Consider the following 23,931-nt stretch of genomic DNA (forward strand, 5'->3'; position numbering starts at 1 on the left):
TATTTAGGAATTTCATTTGAATATTAAAGAGACTGATTAACGATTTCCCCCAAAATTTTGTTTTTCACTTTTAATGATCAAAATCTACTGTCTAATGTGTTTTAAAAGATTTCAGATGAAAATTAAGGTTATACATTATCAAAAAATCTCATTTTAGAGAGTTTATTATTTGTTTTGTAAACAAAGATTGTGGTATGTTATTGTTTATGAAATTTTCAAAAGAAATGGATATTGATCTAAGTTTATTATATTTTTCACATTTCAAGCATTCTTTGGGTAGAATGAGTCATCTAAACTAAAGGTTAAAATCTGTGACTATGCAAAATTAAAATGCTTTATATTCCAAAATCAATATTTTACTGGTTTGTTTGTATATATTAAAAGACTCGATTTTTTTTTTTTTTTTTTTTACATAACACAGAATTAAGGCTAAAATATTGCTTTTATTCTTACATTCAGAAAGTCAAAATTTTGTCTGTCAACATTAAATGAATTATATTTTTAATGTTTAACATCAAAAATGATTTTTTTTTCAAAAATCGTGAACCAGTCCCTTTATGTAGATTCAGCTCGGAATTTGACATTGTTTATTGTTCACCCACTGTGAGTTTATCAATTGTAAATAAATTTTAGCAATACTTTAATTGCCTTTGTTAGTAAATTCTGCTTTTTTAAGGGTTGATTCTGAAGATTCGGGATAAAAAAAATTCACATTTTTCAACATTTATATCTCACTGTTTTCTGAATTTATTGAATTTCATAGGCAACAGGATTTACCATGTTTTCGGTCATAGATTTTCTTGACTCACCGAATGCCTAGGTTTTAGATGCGTTAAAAAAGACGAATTAATAAATTTAGCTGTACACTTCTGGTTAAAAATTAAATCTGCAATGGGTAAACAAGATAATAAAGTTAGGGTCGCTAAAACACGTGTAGAAGTAAATATTTTTGAATCATATGATTTTTCGAAACAAACCGTTGAACGAGCGAACATGACGTAATTTGAATTTCAATTAGAGTTAGAAAAATAAAAATTTCAAAGAGAAAGCGAGAAAATGCAAATTGAGACAATGAAACTAGAAAATGAAAGAGAATATCGAAACAGAGCGGTGAAAGAAAAACAAAAATGAAAGACAATTTGAGTGAGAAAAAAATGCAAACATAAAATGAAACAGCAGAGATGTAGCTGGTAGTGGTAGCAGTTAATTAAACCAGATCCCATAGTATGTGACAAAATCATTTACAATATCGCGTCCGAGGATGAAGACGACAGCTTATATCCACATTATGCTGTTACCAGATCGATGGCCAAAAGAGAATTAGTTGAGATTGACCAATTTCAACCCCATAACGCGGCTTGTTTATCTAGTGAAATTTACCTCAGTGACTGACTTTTTTTATGGCAGTTTAATTTTTCAATTTTTGTTGCATAGTTGAATGTATGAACGTTGCGAAAATAACACTTATTTAAATTCTCAATTCAATTCTCAATTTATCGTAAAAATTAATACTTTTTGATGACCTAAACAAAAAATATCAAATCTCCTCTATTCGGTCGTCAGACGCATGCGCATAGACGGTAAACAGTTCATCATGTCGTTCAGTGAGAGAAAGTGTAGTGGATGGATCCAGAATTTTGACAGATTCTGTGACAAAAGAGGTAAAAAAAAAAAAAAAAAAGAAAGAATGAGATAAAACTCGTACGTGAAGTAAAATTTACCTTTGGATCAGTATGATCGTCGGAAAGCAAACAGCCATGAGAAACGCACATAGGACTCAGTGGCAGATCTGAAGAGGGATGTGGAAGTCAAATATTAGTCAAAGTACTCAGCCATTTTGGGTGCCAAATCTGGAGTTTTGCTCACAATTTGTGGCGAAAAGAGGAGGATGGTCCTGGTTCCCTTTAAATCAGTCATTTGGGACTAGCCGCGAATACACTACTTTAAAAGTACATAATGCAAGTCCTAATTTTGTCTGAACACGACACGTTTTAGACGTGAAAACATCGGTCAATAGGAATATGAAAGGGTTTGTTAAAATTATGATTTATAATTCCTTAATTATAAGAAACAGGGAATATATTCATATTTCAAAGGGGAATGTGAACCCCCTAAGTGGTATTTAAATATTGTTTTACACAAAAATTTTGCTCTCATTTAAAATCACGTGTTGTAAATAAGCATTCAAAAGTCCAAGTCAGCATGAAGAAACATTTGAATCCCGGATGATCACCAAAATTATTTTATGAATACGTGTTTTAAACAAGAATAGATATGGGTTACCTCAAATCCAAGAAATTCGACGTTTAATTTACTCGTTGCAAATATTGTGACCAATCTTGCTTCACTAGCAAACAGTGCGCACACCTGTCCTTGACCTTTTAACTTTGAAAAAATGTACAATTACATGAACAATACCAAAGAAGGATAATTTTTAAATCTTCTTTTTATATTAGCTGAAAAATACATATATAGAGTAATGCAAAAATCAAGGTCAAAATCACTTTGTAGATATTTACTATGATATACCCCTCCCTTTCCTAGAAAATAAATTGCCCAATTAGGTAATTTCTTTTTTAATTGAAAAAATGCCCACCCCAGAATCAAATGTCTGTCCCCTTTCTTGATAAAAAAAGATAGTAGAAATATCTGATTTCCAAACCTTTAATCCACCCCTCCATTTTTTTTTTAATTTTCTCTGTTATGGTTATATTTGTATTTTCTTATCCTTGTGAATTCATAAATTTTGTACATGAGGATCACAACCTATGCACTTATTCAACAAGAAATGTTTACATTGCCTTAATAAATTTTATTTATATATTGGAAAAAAAAACAACAACATGGGAATCATTTTGAATTGCAAGGAATTTCGTAAACGAGAGACTTAAATAAACTTTTCTGTGTAAACTTTTTTTCCATGCAAAAGTACCACCTAGTACCTCATCTACGCAATACCGAGCTGTCTTGCAGTGAATATTGTAGATGTAAATTTTTTTTACACGTGTTTCTTTACTTTGTTCACTGACAACAAGCAGAAATCACATAAATTGCAATATAAATGTTGATAAGTTGAGTACCTTTAAAAAAGAAAAACAAAACCTCGTCACTCGTACATTTCTTACATGTATTATATTTTTAGAAGTTGGAAAAACCCACATATATGTATAATTTAATAAAATGCTTTGATAGCCTTTTGTCTTTCAAAACTACCGTTACCAGTGGTAAAATGTTTTCCTTTAGATATAACATTTATTCTCATTTCTGTACAGTTGTTTTCCTCTGCTCTGATTACATATATTTAATACCAGCGTCTATGAAACCGTGTTGACAAAGCGTCATACTTGTTTATAACGGTCGATAACTCGTAGTCGTACGTAATGCCGATGTTAAAATCATCGTCATTTACCAGAAGTGCTCTGTTATACATAGAAATCCTTATAAAAAAGAAAACACACACACAAATTAATGATTAACATTCTCTCTCAGAAGAAATTGTATGATAATTAACGAACAATAATCATGAAAGGAATATAATTGTCAATCGAAGAATGACCTATATATTTTCGTGAAATACACTGAGGAGGCAGCTAGCGTAGGAATATGAATACTTCTTATTTACATTTCTGGTGAAAAAGTGATTTCTGAAAATCATTTGACGTTAATTTTGTTTTCTTCTACGTATTACATACACATCGATATTCTAAACATTTGTTGTAATGTTGTATCTGCTGATCATGAATGGAACTATATTTTTTCAGAGCAATTGTGTGAAGAGTACCTGAATCCCGGCCTGCCTAATTGAAGACCTACAGGTAATTGAATACCTTAGGAAGACTTACAAAAATATAGGCGATTTACATCAAAACTAATATGATTTTCTCATTAAGCATGTCTCAATTATCTAATATAAACAAAAATGTTTGATAAAAATAAGTTTTAAAGTGTATTTTCAAAGCTGGGAAGGGGCAACTATTTTCCTCTCCTGACGACCTAGCGCAAGAACGATAACTCGTATAAATGTCATACTTACAAATCAGCTGTTCAATTAATAATCATTTCTGGTATATTTTCTTTGTTAAAAGATCGGAAAAAATGTTTCAAAATTGTATATTAAAAAATAAAAGAAATGAATAACAATTGAACAGCTGATTTGTAGATATATATTTACGTGAGTTATCGCTCTTGCACTGGGTCGTTTAATAGAAAAAAAATTGTTCCCCATACTGAGCTCTATAAATATATTTTTATCTAAATTGTTTGTGTTTATTTTATATTTGAGACATGCTTAATCAGAAAATCATATTAGTTTTGATTTATATAGCCCACATTTGTGTAGGTCTTCTATAAGCCTTCCGTAGGTCTTCAATTACCCGTAGGTCTTCAATTAGGTATGCCCTCTGAATCCAGTAATAAATCTTGAATAGATATTATGCACTGATCGAATTTATTGAAAAACATAACATTAAAATGCCAAAAATGAGCTGTAGTGCCTCTTTGAGGCGAAAATCATAGTCAAGACTCTTACCAAGTTATTCGGTTTTGTAGGAATGCCTACCGCTGTTCAGGCAGAGCTAGGTTCAAATTTTATGTCAGGGCTGTTTCAACAGGTCATGCATGAGTTAAGTGTTATACAGTATTTATAAGCTTATCATTCTGAGTCTCCGGGGGGCACTTGAACGTATACAGCAAACCTTTACGACTATGATGAAGACATGTTGCTCTTAGTATGATAAAAGGGTTCATTTTATTTTGTTTGACGTACGCGAAGCAGTTCAAGAGCCTCTAGAATTCAGTTCCTTTGAAATAATGTTTCAGTTTGGTCATACAGTTAGAAGTCCTTTAAAATTAATGAAAGAAAAATCGCTAACTGAAACTAGTTCTCTTAATCTTTTAGACTATGTATCTAATTTCAAAGAGAGATTTCATAATGCTTGAAAATATCAAGAGTTCTCAATCCAAATTGAAAGTTTGGTATGGCAAAGATGCTAAAAACATAGTTTTTGAACCTGGTGACAAAGTTTTTGTATTTTCCCCTGTTCCTGATCATCCTTTGCTGGTCAGGTATCATAGTCCTTATGAAATTGAAATAAGCTTAGTGATGTGAACTATGTAGGTAAAACACCTGGCTGGCGTAAAGAATAACGAGTTTGTGACATTAATCTGTTGAAAGAGTATTTTGATAGATATGACCGAAATTCTGTAATCAATATGAGTGAAATATTCCCGAGAGGGACGTTAAACAATATTCAATCAATCGAGAGCTGATTTGATACAGGATGACAATACTCTACAAGTTTTCGGCAACACACCGTCCCCGTCTTGTCCCGAATATGACCTTCTAAAATCAGTCTCGCCGACTTCAGTGATCCATATGGGAGAAATTAATACAGAATATTGCTTTGTGGATGATTTCTTAATTTCGGTATCACAGGAGGAAGAGGCAGTTCAATTATTCAAAGGACACAGAAGGCTCTTTTGGATAGAGGAAAAATAAGATTATAACAAATAACCTATAACTCTCAGTAAATGATCTGTGCATTTTATGAAGATGACAAATCCAATCATTTGAAACACATTCACTTACATCTGAATGAGGTAACCTGAAAAGAAAGGTATAGGAATGTTTTGGGACCTGTAAAATAATTCCTTTAAGTTTGTTGTTTCTCTCGAACCAATACCCTACACTAAACGTAGGATAATTCGAAGTTGAATAGCGTATATGATCCTGTAGTGCTCAAGGGGAAGATGCTTTTTCGTTTAATTGGGATTATCCTATCCTACTCGGGTGTGAGGATGCATAGAGGGAATGATGTATTTCCTTAGTTTACTTAGCTAATGTTAACTTACCCAGTATCTAAAACATCTGCAGGTTTGAAACATGCATCCATAGTTACGCATTTTTTTGGTGATGTCTCTTCATCTTCCTTTTAAACAGTTGCCTACATTAAGGTCGTTTAAACAGACCAAATGGATCTTGGATTTCTGCTTGGAAAGTCCAGGCTTGCACCTAAATATGTGCATACAGTGGCTCATCTTGAACTCTGTGACGTAGTTGTTGCGTATGAAGTTGCCACCATCGTGGTTGATAACCTGGACCACAAAAGTGACCGTATACAATTCTACTCAGATAGTTGCATGGTATTGGGTTATCTCTACACCACCTGAAAAAGATTTTATACTTATATTTCGAATCATGTTCAGAGGATTCTAAAAGCTCCACCAGCTTAATGTTGAACCTACATTTAATCTCATTGACATAGGATTGAGATATATTGCTGCAAAGGATATTCATGGTAGTGATTGGATCAAAGGACCCCCAAGTGCTGGATGATGTTAAAGACTATCAGAGAGAATTTCAATTGATAGATGCATTGGGTCAAATGCTGTCTGACATGTTTCACACCGATTGTTAGGCCGTTCTTGGTACACTAATTTTGACTACGGATAACTCCGTTTACCTGATCAGGATATAGGGCTCACGGCGGGTGTGACCGGTCGACAGGAGATGTTTACTCCTCCTAGGCACCTGATCCCACCTCTGGTGTGTCTAGGGGTCCGTGTTTGCCCAACTATCTTCTTTGTATTGCTTATAGGAGTTCTACTTTGTATTGCTTATAGGAGTTATGAGATTGATCACTGTTCGTTATCTTCACTTTTCATGCAGATGAAGGTAACAATGTGAAACCTCATGTGTCAATTCTTAAGACAGTGACAAGAAACCTTTTGGAATTCAAGGATTTCAACCTGTAAGTCTTTGGTCAGAGCAGTTATCAATCTCATAACTCCCGAAAGGAAAACAAAATAAAGAGTTGGGGACCCCTGAACATACCAAGGGTGGGATCAGGTGTCTAGGATGAGTAAGCATTTCCTGTCGACCGGTCACACTTAGCTTTATGTTTTGATCAGGTAAACGGATTAATCCGTAGTCAAACGTTCAACTCTAGAATCTCTAATCTACAATCTCTAATTTACATACAAAACACCCTTTTTATCATTCCAGAAAAGTTAATAAAAACATCATTCAAGATAATAGAGAACTTATATTGCTTTTTCGATGTTGAAATCACGCTTCATACGAGATGCTTAAACGAGCTATTAAATAAAATTAGTTGTTTTACGTATATCTAATTTACTAAGGTAACCTGTCATTGAGGAAAACGCTGTCTGATGTGTTTCATACCAATTATTAGACCGTTCTTCACATTCTGATTCGAACTACCGATTACTCTGTTTACCTGATAAAACTCACGGCGAGTGTGACTGGTTTACAAGGGATGCTTACTCCTCCTACACACATGCTCCCACCTTTGATATATCCTTGGGTCCGTGTTTGTTCTACTCTTAATTTTGTATTCTTTTTTTGAGTTATGAAATTGATCACTGTTAGTTATCTTCACCCCTTCAGGTACCATATATATACATTAATATTCCTCCTCAACTTGCTTAGATCAGGATGTGTTTAGCATATCAACACAAAACAAAATTAGATATGTTTGAAATTACACGTGCAACTAATTATCAACCTGTCAACATTTCCCACTTTCGACGATCAAATTACAATGAACAACACATATAAACGTACTGTACGACGACATATGACAGAAGTGGTGTTAATCAAATGTGGATTCTAAAAAGAACTTTTAGTAAACTTGAAATCGCAAAACCTTTCTCAAATCAACAACATCAAAATGTATGACTTTTCTTACCATTTGCAAGACCATTCCTCGCGATAAATTAAAGACTAGACTTTTTGACATCATAGACAGTTGCTTCTTCAACAAAAATTGAAAACGGAAATATTCATATCTAGTGATCAGTCATCCAAAATTTACCTAGTTAAAGGGAAAGGCAACCCTAACCACATTGCTGCTTTTATGAATAAAGTATTACTTCCTGATATCGTAAACGACAGTCTTTAATAACAAAAATCCTTGCTTAAGGATTAAATTAGTATTAATCTATCATATATTTTAAGTTACCCGCTGCAAAGATAGCGGCCTTTGAAATTTATCCTATCCAAACGGGTCAGGTAATGTTTTAGGGAATAACTTATGATTAAATGGATTGGTTATGATTTAGAGAAAAATATATATAAAGCACACCCTGCTGATAGGTACAGTGATTACGTGACGTAATTTACAGTAGTATGCATGATTCTGGATCTGCAATAAGCATTAATGTATGAATTAGAATTTATTGAAATTATTTTTCTTTTATTATTTGTAACGAAGGTACTTGAAAACATTAGTCGTGTTAGGGGAAAAAATTATACCGTTTTCTATTTGTGAATTTCGCCTCTACTCTTTCCCATGCCAACCCCCCCCCCCCCCCCCCCCCCCCCCCCCCCCCCCCCCCCCACCGTCTAAGCGTTTCATATTTTTCTTCAATGTACATTCCAGCATTGTACTCGTATATGTATATTTATTCAGGAACATATTCATCAAAACTAAAAAAAAAAAAAAAGATGCTGATGCTTATCCAGAACCAAAGACGTGTCAATCATGACTGGACCCAGGTAGCTTGTAAACTGTATGTGTAGTAGGTGCAGGGACTTCATGAAGATAGAGTGTATAATTCCAAGGTGTGTATAAGCAACCTATATATGCTATGAATCATGACTATGTAGAAAATGAATGGATGGTGTGAATTTCGAATATTTATCCATTATGTTTAATTGTTAACTACAATGTACTTAGTTAACGCTTATGCTTTCTTGATGAAAGGTGAAGATACATGTAACAAACAGGGATCAATCGTATAACTCCTATAAGCAATCTCCTACAAGGGATGCTTACTCCTCCTAGGCACCTGATCCCACCTCTAGTGTGTCCAGGGGTCCGTGTTTGCCCAACTATATATTTGCAATATAAGCAATACAAAATAAAGAGTTGGGCAAACACGGACCCTGGACACACCACAGGCGGGATCAGGTGCCGAGGAGGAGCAAGAATCCCCCGTCGACGAGCCACACCCGCCGTGAGCCCCATATTCTGATCAGGCAAATGGAGTTATCCGCAGCCAAAATCAGTGCACCAAGAGCAGTCCAACAATCGGTATGATATTGCACAGAATATCTTGTTACATTGCATGTACTAGTCTAGTACTTCACTTCAAGTTCAGAACACTAAATGTTAATGTCTATAGGGAATTTAATTCATATCAGGATATAGAAATCTATAATTGATTTCCTAGTAAATTGGTGAAGGGGTCATAGGCCACATTCAGACTACTTTGGGGCTGTATGTTGCACTATACATGTAGGTGTCGATCTTGGGTTAATTTACTCTCTAGAATGAATTTATGAGCATGGAAGGTTTCATTATATGGTCTTGTGATTGTGATTAACATGCTTTCTCTACTTCACAGGGATCATATAGACAGAGTTCGCCTCCAAAAAATACATTTACCGAATGAACCAAATCGACATACCAGAGAACAACCCATCAGGCAACCTGATGGTTACAGAATAAACGACTCTAAGCTGTTGCAGCCACAGAGACTTGTACTAAACTTTAATTACATGTCAGAAACTAATGTGTAATAGAAATACTAGTTAATTTTGAGCGTGGGAGAACAATTTATAAACTAACAACAATGGACATTTGGAATACTCATCACCTGACTTTTACGATCAAATTAGTTGTTGTCACCATTTGGCGTCTGTTGTCCGGTAACTTAATTCCACTCGAGAACCACTGAATGAAAATGAACCAAGCGTGGCAGAGTTCTTCCAGAATTGCTGTTTTCCTAATGTAAAACTAATACGGTACCAATTTTGATCCACCAGATGCGCATTTCGACAAATAATGTCTCTTCAGTGATGCTCAACCGAAATGTTTGAAATCCGAAATAACTATGAAGTTTTAGAGCTAAATATAGCCAAAAGTAGCGTGCCAAAAAAGTGGAGCCAAATTCTCTAATGCAGATTCGTTAAGAGTAGATACCGTACAAAACATACTTCTTTCTGGAAAGTTATTAAACATAGCTATAAAACAAAGCAAACGTTTCTCTCTGAACTGCTATGAATAAAGGTACCTGTAATTCGATACCGGTTTATTGCAAAGAAATAACAGCCCTTAAAACATTATGTTGACACCAGCTTCACTTGAAACATCCGTGTTTACAAAGTGAAATTTATTCCCTAATGTAAAGTTTGCTTTGAAATACTAGTATTTCAAAAGAAAGCTTAAAGAAGGGACAACTCTCAGATTGTAAAATGCTGATAAACCTGAACAGAAGTAGGTATAACCAGAACACATACTCAATTATTCTCTCTTTAATGTTAAATACCAAACAAAAGCAAAACAAGTAAGTGACCGATGTCAATAAAGCTATGTTGAATTTTCATATGCAAAATCTGTTTCCCCTTCTGTTGGTAGACTTTGTCGCATCCTTTATATTCACACTTGTGCTGAGTTCTTTCCATGAAAGGCGTAAATAACGAACAATGATCAATCTCACAAGTCCTATAAGCAATACAAATTAGAGAGTTGGGCAAACACGAACCCCTTTGATATACTAGAGGTTGGATCAGGTGCCTTCTACGTGAGAAGAAGTAATCTCTTGCTGTGGCCTCTAATTCGACATTTAAGTATATCGACGACGTTTTATCTATTTACAATGTTCATTTTCATTCATTTTCATTCATATGTCGATTCGATATATCCTCTTGAACCCGAAATAAAAGACACCACAGTCATCCACTTCTGCTTCATACTTAGATATTTTATTGAAAGTAGATATTAAAGGCAAACTCACGACCCAATTTTATGACAAACGGGATGATTTCAGCTTCTTTATCGTCAACTTCCCTTATTTATGTAGCAATATTTCATTGTCACCTGCATATGGTGTTCCTATCTCTCAACTGATTCGATACGCAAAACCTTGTTCTGTGTATGGTCAGTTTTGAAATCGAGGCAGGCTACTGACAAAGAAGTTTATTGTGCAGGGGTTTTAACAGTCTCGTTTAAAGTCAGGATTTAGCAAATTATATAGTCGTTATAATGATATAGTTTGCAAATACAACATATCATTGGGTCAAATGCTTTCCGACTTGTTTCATGCCGATTATTAAGCCGTTCTTAACACACTAATTTTGACTACGAATAACTCCGTTTACCTGATCAAGACATGGGCTCACGGAGGATGTGACCGGGCGACAGGGGATACTTATTCTTCCTAAGCACTTAATCCCTCTCTATAATTTGTATTACTTATAGGAGCTATGAGATTGGTCACTGTGTATTATCTTCACCTTTCATCATCCGGAACTAACTGTCACAGACATATGGAGACGGACAAACAAATATCCTTTGAGAAACCTGAATTTGTCTGATTTATATCACTTTGACAAATAATTCTATTTTCACCCCGACCTGACCATGATACAAACTCTCTACATCCTCGTCTGTAAACATGCTTACAACAAAACCATTTTTCTCAATTCAGTACAACAGTGTATCATTCTTGTTAACAATGTAGATTATTGATATTTGTCGTTTTTTCGTGGTGTGTGATACGTCTTTATGTAACATATGTCTCTTGAAAGACGGGGGTTGCGTTTAGAATTTGAGTTATGAATAAGTAACAGTGTCGTGGCCTTTTCAATGCTTATATATATATATATATCTGTGTGTGTGTGTGTGTGTGTGTGTGTGTCTTTTCGTTTGTCCTGAAGAAGGGACGGGTCGTCCCGAAAATTTGACAATCTCGTTGTTCGTGTCGTTGGTCATTTTAGTGCTTTGTATAATTTTTTGTATTTGATCTTGTATCCATGTTGTGGATCCGACACTCTGAGGTATCGGGTGTTGTTGGAACTTTAGTGCTTATATATATGTATATATATATATATATATATATATATATATATATATATATTTATACGACCCAACAATTGGTATGATAAAAATACGTCAGACAGCATTTGACTCAATGAGATGTTTTATTCTTAAATCAGATCGTCATATATATATATATTTGTAATCCAATAAAAAGCAGGAAAATATGCAGTTTCAAAATATATTCAAATCACTAGCGCTTTCTGGATTTTAACATCCATCCTCAGGTGAATACAAATATTGTCTATATATATATAGACAATATTTGTATTCACCTGAGGATGGATGTTAAAACCATATATATATATATATATATATATATATATATATATAACGATCTAACTTAAGAGTAAAACATCTCATTGGGTCAAATGCTGTCTGACGTATTTTTTCAAACCAATATAGTTAGGTCGTTTTTTACACACTGATTTTGACTAGGGATTTATCCGTTTGCCTAATCAAGATATAGGGCCCACAGCGAGTGTGACCGGTCAACATTGGATGGTTAGTTCTCTTAGGTACCCACGTCTGGTGTGTCCAGGGGTCCATGTTTTACCTACTCTTAATTTTGTATTCTTTATAGGAGTTATGAGATTGATCACTGTTCGTTAAGTTCATGCAAGGTGAAGATAACGAACAGTGATCAATCTCATAACTCCTACAAGCAATACAAAATAGATCGTTGGGCAAACACGGACCCCTGGACACACCAGAGGTGGGATCAGGTGCCTAGGAGGAGTAAGCATCCCCTGTTGACCGGTCACACCCGCCGTGAGCCCCATATCCTGATCAGGTAAACGGAGTTATCCGCAGTTCTTCGAAACTGCTTGTTGAAAACATTCCATGATATATATCTTCCTCTAAACCAACCCCGTAGAGAAGTTTTTATGAAAGCTGTGTAATGTTCGTTTAGATTAATATTGTAACACAAACAGACTATTGATTAACTATAAAAAGATTGAGCTGAAATATGAGTTGAGCAGTATTTTCATTTACACAATTACACCTGAAGTAGTTTCTGATATGATAATCAAACTGAAAATTCCTCCATGTTAAGCATGTGACGATAATTGTGAGGGTTTTTTTTTTACATGCCATCATCAGTCTTGATTCAGTGGATAAAATTAGACTTCATACTTTAAAAACTAATGTATTGTGGGTTTTTTAAGAAAAAAAAGGTTTATACCTCCAACAATGCAACAGAATTAGAATGTATGTAATTATCATTGTGGATTATTTGTGCAAAATGGGCTCTTCAACTTAAAATCAATGCAACGCTACAGAAACATCTTCAATTCATATTCTTGGATCCCATTATGTAGGCGTGGTTTAACTAAGTATTATACATTACTGTTGTTACCACAGCGAATGAAAGACAGCAAAACCATCTAACGTTACATTTTTAATTTACAGTTCAGTTCCACGACAATTTTGAACTTCAACACTCATGACTGGATACCCTGTAAAAGGAATAAACATTTGTTATTGCTATACTAAATGAAAGACAACATCATCGAAGGAATAATATGTTTAAACTGTTTTCGTTAATTAATTCGACTATTTGAATTATTTTGCATGGAAGTGATTTCTGTGTCAAAAGAGTTCATTAACAATTTACTGATCGATGACAATCTATTAAATTAATAATCAATTTAGAAATTTAATTTAGTAAGCGTTATTCTACCTTGTTTAAGCTTTTTTCTTGCATAAAGTTTGCGTTTGGTAACTGCATGGTCTGTCGTTCCAAAGAAGCTTTCCTTCATGTTCAAAAACATGACCACAATCTTCTTTGCCTCCCGCGTCGTTGGGTTGCCCTTTACTCCAAGCATTATATGTCAACAGCTTTCCAGAGGAGGACCACCTCCACTCTCCTTCCTTTGCTTTGTCTGCGGCATCGATCCAAGCATATTTTTTCAAACCTATAGAATAGTGCGAAATGTTTAAAATTTCCAAGATAAAATGGATTGCAGCTGTTAATGACATTTCAACATAATACGATAATCATTTCAGAAATTTTAAATGCAGTTTGGTCATACAATTCGAAATAAATGTTCCTGGTGTCACCAGTATCATGATATTCTATGCTCATTTCCATTCTGATATTTGAATAAAAATGTATCAAATTACCTGTAAATGTCTTACGTAGCCAACGATTTTCACTTTCTGATGTTATGTCAGCCAAATTTGCCTTGAGTGCTTTGCATGCGCTCTGGTGTTGTATTATAAAAAAAAAAAAAAAAGAGGGTATATTTTATTTAAAAATATAGTGAAAATGTAAGTAGTGATGTGATGAAAACAATCGTTTTTAATAGAAATATAGATTGTATTTTATTAGAAGACATGACCTTGAATACTTTGATATGTATACATTACATTGCACGACTAAGTAGGCATGTTTCGACTGACAAGATGAGTAGCCACTGTTGTTAACAAGAATTTTGAAAGACTATTTAGATATTAAGGTTAAAATATACAATTCCTGGTTAGTTTGAAGCATTTCTTTATTTTACAACATTATCATATACTGTAAGTGTTTTTAATTTCGCGGTGCTGAAAGTTTGCGATTTTTCATATTGGTCTAATTGTGGTGGTTTTATTTTCGTGGATTTCAAATTTTATTTTGATCTCTGGTAACTTTTCAAAACGTATTGTGCCACACTTGCAAAATAATTGAGGTTGTTTAATTAAAACCACTTCAATCATTTCCCCATTTCAGTATTGAATGGTGTAATATTTTCAGCTTCACAACATTTCTTATCAGTTTTGAAAAATGATTCAAATGAATTAATCATTTAAAATTTTTAAATAAAGAGTTTTCACCTTTGCTGAATACCAGGTCCTTTTGGCAGGCAGAAGCTTATAACAGTTTCCTGAGAATTTTTTCCAGTCCTTGGGACAATCCCTGTCATTCTCTGTATAATATTGTTCAAATCACATTCACTTGCACAGCATTTTTAGTGATAAATATCCAAATGAGTGCTTATTATTCATTCGTTTATCATAAGTTCTATTGATTTTCTAATTTCTTTTTTATGTTTCGACCTTAAACGTCTCCAAAGTTTCTCTTTATTTTTATTTTAGGTTATTGAAAACAATATAGATAATGTATATTTTGTGTAACACAATAAGATTATTCAGTATGAAAGGTGAAGATAGTGATGATATACAGTGTAATATATTTATATATCATTTTCTTCTAAGAATACTGTTTTTCATCTCAATTTCTTTTGAATGTTTTCAAATTCATACATTACCTTCTGCAAATGACGAACATCCTGAATGTGTACAGATGGTTTTCACCTTTGTTTCAAAATGTGTTTCCTTTAAAATAATAAACATGATAAGGAAAACAAATTTGATGGTTACCGTTAACAGCCATAACTGTCTCATTATGAAAAAAAATGTTAGAACAGTTTTTGCAATTGAATATCATTTGAAACTAAACCGTAAACAAAATGAAATAACGTTGAAAATTACCGTCAGTAAATAACCATTTGCTTTGGCGGATTTTTGAAACCCAGCATGAACACCGTGAAGTTTCTTCTGGAAGACAGCAAAATCCACAGATTTTCCCAACAGTGATTTAGCATCCGTTTGAAGAAAAATGACTGCAATGTAAAGACATAACAGAGAAAACATCATCTTTGAAAATACCTACTACTTTCTGGAAGGCAAAATATTTGTTAAACACTCTGATGCCTGAATAAATTTGACGACTTTTATGTAGTTGGCATTGGTTATCAAATAACGAAATTAGATGACCACATGAACAGGTGGTGTTGATTGTATTTTGATTGTGAGTTTGCATGTGTCTAAAATTACGGAAGGAGAGTGATATTTTCTGTTTCCCTGGTTTGTTTTTGGTGGTTTTTTGTTGTTGTTTTTTTAGGGGAGGGAGTCACAAATAGTTGTTTAAATATGCGCTACCAATTTTGGCTCATAGGATTATGTGCATGTGAAAAGTTTAAAAATATTCAGTACATTCCATTTTGTTTGCATTCAGGGATCCGAGTTCGATTCTCGATCCTGGTACCACGCGAAACTGATGGCGACATTATTTCACCAAACGCCCGGTATTTGAAGTAAAAGTTTTGGATCTTTAGGATATCACCATTGAAAGGCAGTCATGGTAGGCTTTAGATGAAATCTTCACTGATATTGATGTAAATACCCTTTGTAAAACTTCATATAAAGTTAAGGACAGGTGTACCCATGAGAAAATCCTCGAAAAACGCCCAAGTTTTCTTTTTATCCACGTAGAAAGTTTTTGATTTTTGGAATTATGCCATATAGAGGCCTGAATGCAAGGTGAAGATAACGAACAGTAATCAATCTCATATACATCAGAATATATATATATATATATATATATATATATATATATATATAAAAGCACTAAAGTTCCAACAACACCCGATACCTCAAAGTGTCGGATCCACAACATGAATACAAGGTCAAATACAAAAAATTATACAAAGCACTAAAATGACCAACGACACGAACAACGAGATTGTCAAATTTTCGGGACGACCCGTCCCTTCTTCAGGACAAACGAAAACAATTACATAATGTGGTCAATATCAACAGAGCATAATAACAAAAACTACATATAAATACATCTAGCACTACAACTACACTAATCTACAAACGTATTTACAACGCAGACTACATGTCTTTGGGCTTGGCAATCAATGTTAAAAGTGGAGCGAATTAGGACATGCCTAATGGGCCTTGGGAGTGATCATGTGTGTAAAACTTAAAATACATTTTCCAATGACAGTGGTTTTTATAATGATTTTTTTTTTCGTGATTTGTAAAAATAAAATCACAATGTTACCTAAAGTTCAGGTAGTAATGAATCTGGTTCAAGAATCGTTTTTGAAAACGATCTGAATTAATGCCTTGTGACTTGCACTGCCCTTAACAATCCACTCTTTATGTTCGTCTTGCAGGGGACCATGCATGCATTGGTTGGCACCAAAGTAGCTGCTGCTGTAGGACATGCCCCACTCATGTTCATTGACAACATGGTGGACAATTCCACACCAAATTTCCTGCAGAAAAAACAACAATAGAGTTGAACACCAATAAACAATACCAGGAATAAGTTACTCTATGGTCCTAATTATACTATATAAAATTGAGTCTCAATATTTGTTTCCAACCCTGGCAGTTATAATTATTTGCAATTATTCAAAATAAGTAATGCAAAGATACACATTCCACATTTTTAAAACATATTAAGCAGTCTTTAGAAACTTATTACCTGCCTCAAAATGATATTAAGGAAACATATTTTAAATGCAATTACCATGAATCTGTCTCTATTCCTTGCAGAAGAACATGTGTACCAAAAATGATTAACAATGTCTTTGCTCCAATCAATCAGGCTTCTGCATTCTTTGGTCTGTCCTGCTGCCACAATTTTTTTCCCTAGATTTTTGGCTACATGCCAAATGTCGTGTGAATGTTTTATATCTGGAAATCTATTCTCTACAATAACATAAGAAACCTGAAATTAATACAAATTCAAATGCGGTATGCAATTTTTCTGATTTATTCTCTCTACACTATGAAACTTGTAAACTTACTCATCAAAGCTCCAATTTGCAACTGAGCATCTGTGACTACTTCATCCACAGTAAGATCATGTGTACCTTGCATCTCTTCCATGGCTTTAAGAAAGCAGGCCTTTTCCATGTTTGTGCTTTTCTTGCCCGTTTCTCGTTTATCCATGGTTATGATGGATACAATTTTCTTGGTACAATTTTCCATCATTGTGTACGTGCAGTATTGTGCACAATGCCCAGGACTGTCATTTCTGTCATCACCTAAAAGTGTATTAAACAATAATATGGAATACCAGTAACTGTATAACAATTCATTACATTGCAATTAAGTATGTTAGATAATTTTCTTCTCTACAATACTTTATAATACTTGTACAAACCTAAAACAACAATACTTTGGCCTCCTATCTGATCAACAATTTCCCTCTGTTGATCTTTCCAAAAGGTGTTGATTGTTGGTACCACATATGTCCTTTGTATGTTGCTGAATTTAACAGTTCCTGGGAAATGTAATTTCAGGAACCTCGCAAACAGAGCTATTTTTGAAAAGTTGTTCCCTGAAGCCAAAATAGCTGAAGCTATTTGTAAATCTCCTCCATGTAAGCGTCTGTTCAACACAGGTTGAGAGCACCACTTGTGTGCTACATGCTTATTTTCACATTCCTAAAGTCAAAATAGTAAATAAATAAATTTTTCATAGATATCATATGAATGACATACATGTAAAAGAAGATGTGTTTGTGAAACATTGATGCCCCTGGATTACACCAAAGTGGAACTCATTTTAGAGAATAATTTTCAAAGTAGGTCAGAAGTCAATTTGAAGGTCACAAGGTCAATAAATTTGGTACAATGGAAAGATCTTCTCACAAGAAATGCACATGTTAAATATGAAACCAGTGCCTTACGATTTAAAGATATGGTTTACATTCATATTTTTTAAAAAGTAGATCAAAGATCAATGTTAAGGTCGCAAGGTCAAAATATTTGGTGTTAATGGAAAGGTCTTACCACATTGAAGGGATACATATACCAAATGTGAAAGCTCTACCTCTTATGGTGTAAAAGATATGACCAAGTTTAAAGTTTTTTGCCACTGACAGACAGACATACAGGCCAAAAACTATATAACCCCGAATCTTCAATGGCGGAGACTAAAAAAGTGGACCTGGATGTTGTGTTGTTACAGTTGCTCAGTGGTGGTTATTAACAAGCAGCCCATGTGCAACATTGCTCACCTGTACAGGTGTTGAAGTCTTAACTCTTAGTTCATGTGGCCCCATCCTCATTCTGACAACTATCATTTTAAGAACTTGAATCTTCACTATATAAGCATGTTTTCATTTAATTCTAACTTGTTTTACACTGGAATTCTTTTTATATTTGCTGTTCTGGATAGAAATTTGTTCATAGTTATTTTTCTGCTATTGTGGCCCCATCCTGACATCAGCATTTGAACAAACTTGAATTTACAATATACATGTATAGAATGTTTTTAATTAATATGACAAATTGTACCTTTACCGTTCTCAGGAAGATGGATTCCAAAGATAATTCCATATGCAGAATTTAAAAATAAAAACCTTTAATCCCTAAAGGTGCCCAATCCTTGTGTTTGTGGGGTGGGTGGGGGTTAATTTTAAGAAAACTGAATCTACACTCTATCAGAATGCTTTCTTTTAAGTTTTATGACCCTTGACTCAATAGTTGTTGAGTAAACAAGATGTGTCTGTGAATCACAATGCTTTAAGTGGCAACAGAAGAAACGTTCTAAGGTCAAAAAGGTGTAAAACTTTGGTACAAAAATAATGGTCTTATCACATGGAATCCACATATGAAATATGAGAGCCCTGTCACTCACTCACCATTCATAAGTTGTGAGCAAGGTGATTTGGATAGACAGGATAAAAATGATATGGCCCCAAAATCTGATAGGGGAGGGGGGAGGGAATGGGGATAAATAATTGCAAATGACCCCCATCCTTTTACTCTTCATCTGATTCAATGTCACTTGAGCTTTCCTCAGAGATATCTATCGTTACACTGAAATGTAAGTAGTCCTTTACAATGATTGCTGTACATGTATTACAGAATTTTTTGATATATGCCATATCAATCAAGGTTATACAATACAGGGTTGGCAAAAAAGTGGTCAATATGAGTATTGACTGGCCCGGTGGTCAATACTGGTTAAAACCGGTCAATACTGGTTGATTGAAAATTATTTTGTCATCATAGTCTGTGTTATTGGTTATTTTAAATATCTAATTGGCCATCATCTTGATTATTGTAAATACTGTAATTTATAACATGCACTATCAGTTTATGATATACTTATAACTCATAATATTATATAAATAATGTAAATAACTCTCTTATATTGGGGAAGATGTAAAGGTTTTCTGTTCAAATGCCTTAGTTTAACAAGAACTACCTATTGTTTTAAATCTTCATTTTAACTCTTAAATAAACATTTGAGGGGGTGGGTTGTTGATGTTTTCATAACAATAACATGCACACTGGTCATCTCTGGTCCCAGAGTATGCTAATTAACACCTGTCAACTCTACTTCCTGTGCTCAGGTAATGTCCAGCTACCTTTTATTCTTAATCTGTCCAGGTACATGTAAACAGGTATGTCTCCAATTGTCAAGCTATGCTATCTGTGACCCTCTAGTATAGTACTGAAGATATTTCGTTCACAGTTTCAGGAAACCAAATGTATTAAACTCATGAATCTAATGAAAAATATTAATCAACAATTGATCCATATAATGAAAAGATTTAATTTATCATTATCGCTGCAAGAAATCTACAAAAATAGGAAAATTGACAGTTTGAATCAGAATTGACCACTTGGGGAGTATCGACAGGGACAGTTAAAACCACTGGTTAAAACCGGGGGTGGTTTTAACTGCCCAACCCTGGTATACAAACTAATAAGAATGAAAGAAGAGGCCCATGAGCCATAATGTTCACCCGAGTCACCAGGACCCTGGTGCCTTCATCAAAATTAATTTTTATGCTCTTTCTTCCCATGACATATTTTGACCTCATTTTAACTCCATGGAGTTATGATTTAACTGCACTTGCAATATCAATTGGACAAACATGACATTGTTGCTATGGAGAAATTGTTCTTAAAGATTTCAATGAATTTCTCTTATATATTCATGTATTACATAAAATTTTATTTCCATTTTTATTTAGACCCACCCAAACCCAAAGGTCCACGAGAAATTTTTGAATTCACACAATTTGGGAATGTTTAGAGAATAATATCATTTAGTGTGGCCTGTCTGGCTACTCTCAAACAGGCCTGCATTACATTACCATTACATTTCCATCACTAATATAAATCATTGATCTAAACCTCCATAATATCATCAAACATTTGAAATAATGTAAATGTTATGTGTATTACAGTACATTTTCTACAAGGAATGCATAACATTACTTGTAATGCAAAAATGTCAATTATACATTACACCCCTATTACACTGAAAAAGGCTGTCACTACATTACCATTACCCCAGACCTGTACCCGAATACCTAAGCAAGTCCAACCATTGTCAAATATGAATTTGCCCTACATTGACATGTTTGATTTATAATATTATAACTCATGGACAGTGATGCTTTCATATAGGTCACATATATTCCAAGCTCAAACATGCTATGGATGAACAGGCAGATTGGGTGCTGGATAATGTGATAAAAAAAGCCTCACTTGAGTGTTTAGTATAGATGAGCAAAGAAGACAGTAAATACAATGAAGCACTCCATGCAGGGAGCACTGTTTGCTATTCAATACATGTTCTTGAAGATTAAAAGAAATTTCATCATAAAAACAAAATTGAATGAGGACAACAGTCCATAATGGTAAACAAAGGACAAAAAAAAATCAACTTGGACAAAATCAACTTACTGAAATGGATTTACATATGATGTCTCTTTCACCACCTCTCTGAATAGTTTTCTCCGTTTTTGGCTTGGGCTAGAAAAAGACAGAATTTCAGAACTGCTCTTTGAATACGGTATTTACACTCATAACACCTTGGATAAAGTTAAATTGTTGTACATAAACATCAAACTTTCCTTAGCTTTATTTTTGTTTGTTTAATTCTATTTGGATTGTTCTAAAGAAAAACAACAGATATTAAACGGACATTGATCGATCATAATTCCTATAATTATTAATTGTTTACAAGTATATTCATGCAACAAGTATCCTTGGGTACAGAACATTCACCAGCAGAGAATCATGCCTGATGGTTTTTAAAATGAAAAGTGAATGTAAAGGATAATTAAGTCTCATAAATCCTATGAAGGAGATGATTTATAAGACTTCAATAATAAATTTGATCACCTTTAAATATCTCTCTTTATAAGATTGAATGAATTCTTAAAGTTATCTTGGATTAAAAAAAAATGTATATCAAACTATTTCAAAGCTTTATAAGATTATAATTTGTTTTAAAAAAAGCTGTAAAATATATTCATTTACCCTGGGGATTCTTCTTTGCTTTGTGATGGTGCAGGTACATCTATATCAGTGCTCTCACTATAGATTTATAAATACAATGATTTAAAACAGGTTTCTTCAGATCAGATACTGATTAGGATATCAATGTGCTAATTTGCATATACACACAGAACAGCTAGGAATCATAATATAATGCCCATTAACTACTGGTTTCATTGCTTTTTTTATTACCTTAAAGCAGAGGAGATTTCAGACACATCTGGAGGACGAACAAACTGAGTTTTACTCTTGTCCGTTACAGGAGTAGAGAATCTCTCTTTCAATGATTGATCAGCTGACTCGGTTTCACTATCTGTCATAAACCTGAAATGTATTGCATTGTTATCATTTCATAATACTGATTGAAGAAATAAATAAATTTTACACATTAAATGATAAAATTCCTCTTTAAGTCTTGCCTTACAATTTCAAAGTCGGTGTTGTTATTTTTGAAGGAACAATGTTAAAGAGTATCCCTTAGGGGGCCCCACTTAAATACGGACCGTTTTAAATGCTGGGATTATTTCACGTTTCTGGTAGCGCATTGATTATTAATAAATAATTGAACCGTAACCCTACTATTTCCAATCTGAGAATCGATCAAACACTGAAACAGCGTTATACAAATCTTGTATATATAAAATAAAATATACAAATACTGTACTTACTTGTTGAGCAGCCTCTTCGCTAGTCCTGCGTGTGTTTCGCCAAGTTCCTCTTTCTTTCTTAACCAACGGTCATATTGGTCCCCCAGGTAAACCCTACTTCGTGTGTGAATTATACTTTGCTCTCTTTTCGCCCTTTTCCTAGCAGAGTCCGTTAAAATTCGGGGTCTTCCCAACGCACGTTTTCTCTCGATAGACGCCATTCTGATATGTTTACATTCTATGCGCATGCGTCTGAATACCAAGGCGGAGTCTGTCGGTATTTCTTTGTTTTTATTGTATAGGCCATCAAAAAGTATTAATTTTAGTCATAAAACGAGAATTTCTAACTTTATGAATATACTATTTTCGCAAAGTTTATACTTTCAACTATGCAACAAAATTATAAAAAGTTGTGGTAAAATTGTCATTATATGATTTTTGCGCAAAATGAGCTGTAGTGTCTCTTTAATTTACCTAAACTGATTTCAAAGATAGAGAAGAGTTGCTGCTAATTTAATTATTGGGCTTGTCAAAATGTAAGTTTTTACAATTATAGCTATGAATTAGAGTACCCTCAATGGTCAAAATCCACTACCATGGTTTCCATGGCAACCATGCATCACAATAATAAAGTATGTTTGATTTCTGTCATTTTGTGGGGTACTTTCTTTAATCTGTAAGTTTTATCAAAATCTGAGACCATGTGTGCCGGACCCCTTCAGAATTTTTTTGGTCGTTACAGAGAATTGCTCTTAAGAAGGGAAGAATGAAGTAATCAGCGTTGTCCACTTTTGCTTCATACTTAAATATTTTATTGGGAATAGATATTAATGGGGAAGGCAACCCCAAAACGTTTTAAATGATATGTGATAGGATTAATCATATGACAAAAATGAGTCATGCTATTCTGTTGATATGTGGCCTAGATAAGCTTCAGCACTAATTTAAAAACGTTAAAATTTGAAATTCCCGCCATCTATAGAGGCTACCATGATGTGAAACTCTTTTGTATTCAAGACCACAAACATCAATAATTTTGACGTCACACCGTCTGTTTCGGTTTTGATGAGATTCTAAGGTCATTAAAGATGTGCATGTTGTAGATTTTATGAATAAAGAGGTTGATGCTTTCCTGTCAAGTTGTTAATTGCATTAGTGCAAATTGGAAATGGTTTTTCTCTCTCGAAATACCTTACCCAACCAAGTTATCTGAAAAGAAAAGACTGTGTAAACTGTAAGTCCATCATTTGCGTATTGATAAGTTGAGTTTCGAGACATTCGTATGAAGAAACGTGTACCGTCTGCCTGGTCTGCGACTCAAGTGAACGTCTTTTCGTAATTCCTTAT

At 34.0% G+C, this 23,931-nt stretch overlaps 1 protein-coding gene and 1 pseudogene across 1 annotated transcript; both read right to left on the reverse strand.

Moving 5' to 3' along the window:
• Positions 1-13,232: 13,232 nt before the first annotated feature.
• LOC125646996 (perlucin-like protein) lies at positions 13,233-15,936 on the reverse strand. Its single transcript, XM_056141025.1, has 6 exons — positions 15,321-15,936; positions 15,098-15,164; positions 14,664-14,755; positions 13,971-14,052; positions 13,528-13,762; positions 13,233-13,303 (listed from the first exon to the last, which is right to left on the reverse strand). The coding sequence occupies exons 1-5, from the start codon at positions 15,483-15,485 to the stop codon at positions 13,533-13,535; spliced, it is 636 nt and encodes a 211-aa protein (XP_055997000.1). The 5' UTR covers positions 15,486-15,936; the 3' UTR covers positions 13,233-13,303; positions 13,528-13,532.
• Positions 15,937-16,676: 740 nt separating this feature from the next.
• Positions 16,677-22,805, reverse strand: LOC125675916 (uncharacterized; annotated as a pseudogene).
• Between the last annotated feature and the right edge of the window lie 1,126 nt (positions 22,806-23,931).

The sequence above is a fragment of the Ostrea edulis genome, chromosome 6, assembly GCF_947568905.1.
Source record: "Ostrea edulis chromosome 6, xbOstEdul1.1, whole genome shotgun sequence".
NCBI lineage: Eukaryota > Metazoa > Mollusca > Bivalvia > Ostreida > Ostreidae > Ostrea > Ostrea edulis.